General features: G+C 41.7%; 1 protein-coding gene across 2 annotated transcripts in view; it reads right to left on the bottom strand.

Moving 5' to 3' along the window:
* VWF (von Willebrand factor) overlaps window positions 1-8943 on the bottom strand; it is a 271611-nt gene that overhangs the window by 243217 nt on the left and 19451 nt on the right. For both annotated transcript variants that reach the window (XM_019515998.1, XM_019515997.1), the window contains exon 6: window positions 1317-1441. In XM_019515998.1, the coding sequence (XP_019371543.1) occupies window positions 1317-1441 (125 nt within the window). The remainder of the gene's footprint in view (window positions 1-1316; window positions 1442-8943) is intronic.

The following is an 8943-nucleotide window of genomic DNA, read 5'->3' as shown; positions in this document are numbered from 1 at the left end:
TGCTCAGGTCCCTTCTGACCCTAGAAACTATGAAACTGCTGGGGGGGGGAGGGGGAGGAGGAGGAGGAGCGGCAAATGCCCGCAGCCACCGCTGGCAGTGTTGGTGGTGCTTTTTTCCAGGGGGTGCACTGCCAAGCTCAGGGGATGCATAGACCAGAAGATGCCAAAATCACCCCATCCTCTTGACTGGATCCAGGCCATGGGCCAAATAGAGTCTTGGCAGTGATAAGACTTCAAGTGGCAGTGGGGCAAGCAGCAGCATGGCAAACAACAATCTGTTGGCACAGCATTCACTAACCCCTATCAACAATAGCCATGCTCCCATAGCCCCAAATTCAGTGGAGGGCCCCACCTTCCACTCACCCTGCCCACAAATTCCCTGACTCACAAGGAAAAAGGCTCTGTGGCTCAGAGTCTGCCCATGGCCTGTATGTTTGACACCTTGGGTGTAGAAAAACCCAAGCTAGCTTTAAACTGGTTAGCTTCAGTATAGGTAACAGTGTAGCCACAACTGCATCACAGGGCAAGCTAACTGCCTGAGTATTCAGCCAGCTTCTCAAGAAGACATCGCAGCCTATACTGTACTCCACATTGGTACCGCTAGAGTACAGCACCTACTGATACTTAGCCAGCTTGTTTTAAGTAAACTGGGTTTGTTTACACTACGGTGCAGTCTCAGTGATCTTGGGATCACATAGAAAAATGCTTGTTGGTGTTATGTATTGAACCACTGAACCATCTTTAACAAGGCCCTTGAAAGATGTTATAGTTACTAGTATGGGACTAAACTTAAGCCTCCACCAGCAATGGTTCTGTGGTCCTGTTTTGGGTGTGTACAGAAGTAGCTTTTTTCCACATTTAAAGTGCTTTATTGCTGTGACTTAACAGAAGTGCATGGCTTTACAACACTTTAAAAATGAATGCAATGCTCTAAATTAACCCTTGTTAAATGAGGTATTAAACTTAAACTGCTGTATTTTACAGCACTTCAGCAATCTACAAAGTTTTAAATAAATTCTGTACACTGGTTCAATTTCTGATCAGTGGAAAAGCCCCAGGGGTCTGTGGAACACCCACTGCCTCCAGGCCTGGAAAGCGCCACCCCTCCTCTCCAAACCTGGACATCTGTCATGTTTAAGAGCACTGCAACTTCATAGTGCTAAAAAAATGCTTTAAAATTACAGTGCTGTAAAACATGCACAGAGCACCTCTGTATACACCCATGCTGGTTTTGAGGCTCACTTAAGCCTCTGAAAGCCTGAATATACATGGTGCAAAGCACTTGAAATAGCTCAATCTTTTGTTATGGTACCAACCTGGTCTGCCATATCAGAGGAGATGTTGCAAGTACTGCTTGGAGCAGACACTCTCCTGCATTGCTCATCTTCACTGTCCAAAGCCCAGGAGTTTGCAAAATCATAGCTGTTTTTGACCAAGGTCCCTGTAAATCCAAAAAAAGGAGAAGCAGTTGGGTATCTAGGAACTTGAGTAACACAAGACCAGCACCAACTTTGGGAACTTGATACGAGTTAAGCCATGTTTGTAATCACTAAAAATCAACAGAGCTAAGAAAATTCTCCTTTCAGACACCAGACTCTGGAAAACTGCCCTGAGCTGGCACAGCTGAACTCAGCACAAAGCCCTTCTACACCAGCCTCTCCTCAATCAAAGGACAGCCAGGTGAGTGAGTGCTAAGACCAATGAAAGGAAATGCCCATCATTGCTCAACTCTACTGTAAAATATTTGTCCTTTAACAACATTCTAGAAGTTGTTTGACGGTCAGAGGCTTCTGCTGAAGCCTGAGTTGACTCAGATTTTCCTTCTTTTTTTTTTTTAATCCAAATAACAGAAATGTAAACAAAACATAAGAGAATTGTAACCAAAATAGTTAGATCACTCTCCTCCTAAAGTACAGATGTTCCTGGCAGCAAATGGCTTGTATTTTTCCCCCAGTTTAGCCACTTTCTTTTTATTTTAACCCATTGTATCCCACCATTCTTTGCTGAGAGGGGGAATAATTGGGCCTAAGTCTCACTCACTACTGCTTTGCACTACTTGTAATCCATTTACACCTATGCCAAAATACCACCATTGTGAGGAGTTAGAATTAAACAGTCACTTTGTATTGGCATGTTTGTGCAAAGCTGTGAAGAGTTAATGCTCCACACCTCCTGGGACAAGAAAGCTGTATCCCCAATCTTTCCATTCTGATTTGTTGAGAAGGGAGCTTATTTCTTGCTTTTGCTCATTTCTTCTTTGTCTATCTCCTGATCACACAGAAGGATAACTTTACTTTATATCCCACATAGCTCCTTCAAAGTGGTTATTTCCATACAGGTTTCTCATTTTTGCCAGAAAAAAAGTTTTGTCACATTTGATAGTATTCTAAAAACCCCAGCTCCTGGAGTTATGTGAAAATCCAAAAGAATTTTGTTTTGGATTTAAAAGAAATCCAGTTTTTTAAAAAAAAATCTTTTTTGAGCTGTCATGATTACACACAAAAGCTTAAAATGTGATAGTTTCACCCAGAAGACATACATTAGCCCAAAAGTTTTTGTTTGTTTATTAGCTACAAAAATCCCTCTATCATTAAGCTAATTTAATAAAAAAAAAGTTTGAGTCCTGACTCATAAATCCTTGAGGTTGGCAATACAAGATTTTCTTCCCACACTAGGGACAGGGAATTACAGTATTCAGCTTTTTGTGTTGTTTGTACAGTACCTATTGCATGGATGCCTTGCTCTAGGACTGGGGCTGATACTACCAGTGCAAACACCACACAATAAATGCATTATGTAAGAGAAACTCACCTATTGTTTATTTTCCAGAGTACTAGCCGGTCAAATTATAAGCAACCTATGGCAAGAGAGTCAGCAAAAGAACTCAAACTTCAAACAAGAGCACTACAGCTCTTTACATGCACACATACCCCTCTGTAGGGAAAGGCAGAGATACATATGGCTTTGCTCTGAGCAACTCAGTACACACATTTCAGGCTATCACTAAAGATCTAGCATATTTTACTAACTATTTATTATTCACATTGCTGCAGTGTCTCGAGATCCCAACTGAGATCAGTATTCTGTTGTGGTAAAAGCTTTACAAATATGCAAGAAGATGCAGAGTACGCCCTCTAAAAGACAAGCAAGGGGCTGAAGGGGAAACAAAGTCACAAAAGCTAGAGCTAGCTGGCTGAGTTCATGCAGCCAGTCTCTTTTGCCTTCTAGGCCAAGAGTTGGCAGCCTAGGCATAGATCTCACAAGTGGACCCACTGGATCCAGGATGTGGACATGTGGCTTCAGCTGCAGGCATTCTTCCCAAGCCACCCTGGAGAGAAGCAGCAGCCTGGTCCTAGCACCTGAGTTCCTGTCACTCAGGGTGAATCATTTCTGCCTGCAGCTGGAAAAGGTTCCCTTACCCTTCTTCTAAACCAGTGCCTAGGCACCAAACCACTCCGCTTCCTAAAGGACTGTAACCAGTGCAGCAAGACTTGAAAAACCTGATATAAAGATCCTGTCCATCTCCAATATTAACTGCATTAATGTAACACAATCAATATATTAGGGGGAAAAAACTTCAGAGAAACCAAATGCATGCAGAGGATAATTAGTTTAAACACCGCAACCTTAAGTCTCTCTCCCTCAGTATCACAGCTAACCTCAAGTCAAGCATTCACCACTGAGTCTATACAAGGTGTCCTATCCAGCCTTTCACATCTCATTGACTGAACATTCATTATAGAACTGCCTTCCTAAAGAAAATCCCAGTCTCCACTTTACAACTGTTTTGCTAACTAAATGCATCTCCTTGTACAGGGAAATGAGGATCGTTACCCCCACAATGCATTTCCTTATTCAAAGAAACAAACCAAGCCCCCAAAACTCAGTAAGTGGATAAGCACACTCTGATAGATAATCAGGGAGAAGGGATAAAAAATGCAAAAAATATACATCATTTGTACATAAGGCATTTAGACATGTGATGCTTTCTAAAAACCATCCAAGGTCAGTGAGAAGTCAGTCCCATGTTATAAAGTCATTGTATCGCTACTGTGGTACACTTACAAATCAAGGGTTATAACTATTTGAGCTCATTTCTGTAGATGACCGTTTTCAAGAGGATTCATACGAAGTCATCTTCTGTACATGCCACTATTAACAAGCTAAGTAATTCTCAAATTCTTCACATATTTTATAGAATTACACAAAACAAAGAGAAGGGGAGAGAAGAGGAGATTTCTCTCTGGTATGTACTGAATGTCAAAGCTTAGATAAGAAAAGAATTCTAGTTACTTGTGTTAAGCATCTAAAATGCAGTAACTTAAGCTACATTTTCCTCCAGGGTATTGATAAGTGAGGGTAGAATAGGAGGGGCACCACTAGGGAAAAAATAAAATATAAAATATAAATACAATGTAAAATTAAAACACAGTCAAGAAAAGCATGGATGTTTCTAAGCACACAAGTAAGACTATTCACAGAACCCTTAGGGATAGTTACATTTCCTGTTCAAACCATACATTCAGCTGTAAAACACAGCTGTCTGCTTCTCTTAGAAGATAATTCCTTTTACTTTTTGGTGGTATATTACTGAATTCTGTTTAGAAAGGTCTTTGGGTTAAGCTGATGTGACAGCCCCTGTCTCCCACTTACAGAAGTGCTGTAAAACTAATTTCAACCATTCCTGAATCTTGATCAATTATTTTCTAAAATGCAACAGTTTCTAACACCACTACTCTTTCTTCCTGGGATGCAGTCTCCTCACCTTTGGCAAACTCCTGGCATTTTTTCTTCCTCTAAATAGCCAAGATTCTGGGAGAACAATTTGCAGTTGTAGATCAAATGAGCATATCAGAATCCCATAACCAATGCCCTTTATACTACCTGGGTGGGATTTTCTAAAGAATTCATGTTGGTCTAGCTTTGTGCTGAAGAAAATGGTAACGTTTCCACTGATTTCAACGTAAGCAAAGTTAAATCAACACAGCACTTTAAACCGTCTTGCATGTATCTAGAAAGCTTGATAAAAGGTTAGGAAGCAGATGCTCTATATTACAAAAATCCCCATGTTGGAAACTAGAACCCAGTGGCCACGTCTACACAAGACACTTACTGAGCAGTAGCTCGTTACTACTGCGCAGTAGTGTCGCATGGCATGAGTCATGATGCAGTAGTAACGAGCTACTGCATAGTCAGCGCCACCAAGGACCTATGCAGGGAGAGGTGCTACTGTGCAGTGACACTGGTTACTGCACAGTCATTTAATACTTGAGTACTGCACAGCCAGCATCTCAGGTAGACATAGCTATTGTCTTCTTTAAGGCTACTACTGCCAGGGCTGGATTAACCCTTTAGTGGGCCCTAGGCAAACAAACTCGTGAGCCCCTGCTTAATCCTATTTGGGTTTTTTTTCCCACTCAGTAATTATACTATGTAAAATAAGCAAACTGGGCCCCTTCTTCACTTATGGCCCTAGGCATGTGCCTAGTTTGCTGTATGTTAATCCAGCCCTCACTACTGCCAAGGCTTCTTGCTGGGTGGAAAGTAGAGAGTCACCTCACACCTGTTTCCTGGCAGCACCAGGAAATATTCTAAACATTTTAGGGTGTTGGCAGCTTCCACTCTGAGCTGCTCAGAGCTGTTCTCATGCTCGCAGTGGTTATGACCTCAGAACTCCTGTTATCAAAGCTTTTTTTGTTGATCTGACTCCGCATTTACTCCTGTGTAAACATTGTGCCTCTGTTTTTGTCTGCTATGAAAACACTTCTCACTGTGTTGTATGCAAGAAAGGTTTCCTCATTCAGAGAGGAAGTCTTTACATAACTCTGAGGTTCAGCAGACCAGCACTGACCACTTTCGACAGAGCATGCCTCAATGAGGAGTCTGAAGACAGGGGCACTCGCTTTGATTAGTTACTTCTGAAAACTGAAGTAGGTGCCCTGATCCATTTATCTTGAATCAGCACTTTCAGGAGGTAGGGTGTCAATGAGAACAGTTTTGCCATTAACATACAGGATTGGGAATCAGGAGACCCTACCAGTATTTCTGGATTTGCTACCGATTTCCCACGTGACCCTGGACCTATCATGAAACCTCTCCATGGTTCACTTAACTCATCTGTAAAAATATGGGCAGCGACACTTGATTCCCTGTGCTGTCTTATTGTGTTTTCTTTGTACTGTCCCTTTCAGGCCAAAGCCCTCATGTTCAGCACTGCAGGGTTCAGTTTGCCTGTGGCAGTTTTGCAGCACTGGGGATTTCATGTTCTCTGCCACAAGGAGCCAGAGACTTTCTTGGTTCCCCTCCCATCACAGGACTGGACTGTGTCAAGTCAGAGGCAGAGCAAGTATAGGTTCTGCATACATCTACTGAGGGCAATTGTTAAGATCCACCCTGGATATGATTCCAGAGATTCCAATAATAATTAACTGTTAGTTCAACCCAGGAGTGCCCAGAGTGTTGTTGCTGAACTCACAACTTATCACCCTGCCAAAGGGTGTTGTCTGTGCCTGCTGCCACTTTTTTTTTTAAATAAACTAGCCATTTGCTAAAATTGCAGCTTCAGATCGTCCCAAATAATGTGGGAATATGACTCAGATTCAATTAAAGATATTGATAAAAAGAATATATATATTCTTTCAATTAAATTCAATTAAAGATATTGATCAAAAGAATATAGATATATAGATATAGATATCAAAACTGCCAGGCTATGCTGAATCCTTTTCACTCTGTCCTCAGCCTAAGTAATAATGATTTATTGGTACAAATTGGAACATGTTTAACAAGAGAAATGGAAAGAGCCCTACCCTCAGACACCCTACAGGCCAAGGAATAGGATATTATCTTAGGAAGTGGGAGACCTCAGTGCAAATCCCAGATGTGAGGAAGGCAGAGACAGGGTTGAATCAGGGTCTTTCATATGCCAGGCAAATGCTTTAAACATAGGCTTACTGAGCCAAAGGAGAAGGACAGCCTCCCTCTAATGTACTGGGAGCAATGAAAAGCACCCTTGGTAATCTAATACTTCTCTGATTTATTAAAAGTGCCTGAAAACACAAATTTAAATTATTTAATTCTGACCAAAACAAAAGGTTTTGTTTGACCTGCCCTCAAATTCCTTTCAATTAATCAAAAATCTCTCTCTCTCTCTCTCTCTCTCTCTCTCTGTCTCAAAACAGCCACCAAACCAAATAAAATGTTTTTACAACCCTACTTACGAGCCTTCCTCTGCTGCTATTTGGAAGGCACCTTAGGATCCATTATGTAAATGCACAGTTGTATTGTTATTTGTGTAAATGTGTATTGCTTCTGGAGAAGCAACACAGTAATCTTTTGATACTACTTGGAGCGCTGTATTTCTTACATGGACATGATATCTTTCTACTACTGTAACTCTCATCCACTGTGCAATGGCATGATATACTCCATATTTCAGCAGTTTGAATACTTCTATGTGCTGCCAATTCCTAGCCTCTGAATTGGAGCAGACGCAAGATATCAGGCCCTTGTCCAAAATGTGGCTGTGTGTATTGCTTTATTGTGAATGTGTTTGCTATCTGAGAGGTTCCCAGCTCTACATTTCCTACTGCTGACCTGACTAAGGAATCTATGTTTATAGTGAGATACCAGACTTTATTTACTTTTTTGTCATATAAATGTTTGTATATGAAGTTATCCTCATGAAAGCAAGGGACTTGCTAGCTGAAAAGAAGCAGAAAGCAAGCTGCTGTGCACCAATGTACCTTGAAATTAACCTGTAACATTTCAGCACCCACTCTCAGAGTATCTCTGAAGGATGATCCATTGGTTAAAGCAGTAGGGTAGGACTGAAAGGACTCAGAATCAAGCTGTATGCTCTGCCACAGACTTCCCACGTGATCTTATCCAAGTCACTTAGTAAAACCCTGTGCCTTGGTTCCCCACCAACATAACATGTGGATAACTATCCTGATCAGGAGCACAGGGGCTGTAAATTAACCCTTCATGGGCCATATGTGGCCCACAGGCCATCAGTGAGCAGTGAGCAGGAGAAGGAAGAAGGTAGAAAAGGAGCATAACTAGGGAAGTATCCTTGTCAGCCTAGCAATCATCAACTGTTATGATGCCCACCCCTTACCATGAGCTACTGGCAGAAAACATAAAATTAGAGCACCCTGCAGACTTTATTTTTCCTTGAGGTCCAGTTTAGGGGCCAGGTTTGAAGCAGTGTCAAAGCCAACCTTTGGCTGGCACACGCTTACTGTGTGCAGCAGCAGAACTCAGCTATAGTCTCTTCTGCCACTTCTTGCTCTTTCTCTGATTCCAATCCTGAAAAGCACCAAGTTCTTAATATACTGTTAGACAAGGTTCTTTGGGTGAATCTGATATCTTTTATTAGACCAACTAAATAGTTGGAGAACAATATTTAAGCAAACTTTCGAGTTCAAAAACCCTTTGTCAGGCTAAGGAAGTTTCAGCAGTTGATGTGCGCTCTTCCTGGATGGGAATGTGTGCTCCTCCATCCAGGAAGAGAGCACATCAACTGCTGAAACTTCCTTAGCCTGACGAAGGGTTTTTGAACCCAAAAGCTTGCTTAAATACTGTTCTCCAACTATTTAGTTGGTCTAATAAAAGATATCAGATTCACCCAAAGAACCTTGTCTGCCTATGTCCTTAGACCAACACAGCTACAACCTATACCCCTGTAATATACTGTTAGGAGTCCAAGTTCGGTATCTCTCTGGATCCAGATCTCATGAACCTCTTCTCCCACCTTTATTCAGTATCTTTTTCCAATACATTTTAGTCCTGCTGCAGTTATCAAAACAAATCCAAACTATAATTACCTTCCAGAGATTGGAGCCAGTACATCTAGTCCAAAAGCAAAAATACAAGCAAAGGGTCAGCAGCAGCTGACAGTGGCACTCAAGGCAATAACAACGTAGGCTGCAGGATCAAGAC

This window comes from Gavialis gangeticus, unplaced genomic scaffold, assembly GCF_001723915.1.
Source record: "Gavialis gangeticus isolate Ggan-Ray unplaced genomic scaffold, GavGan_comp1, whole genome shotgun sequence".
Taxonomy (NCBI): domain Eukaryota; kingdom Metazoa; phylum Chordata; order Crocodylia; family Gavialidae; genus Gavialis; species Gavialis gangeticus.
Note: the sequence above shows the minus strand (reverse complement) of the source record. Positions and strands in the feature narration are given on the sequence as shown.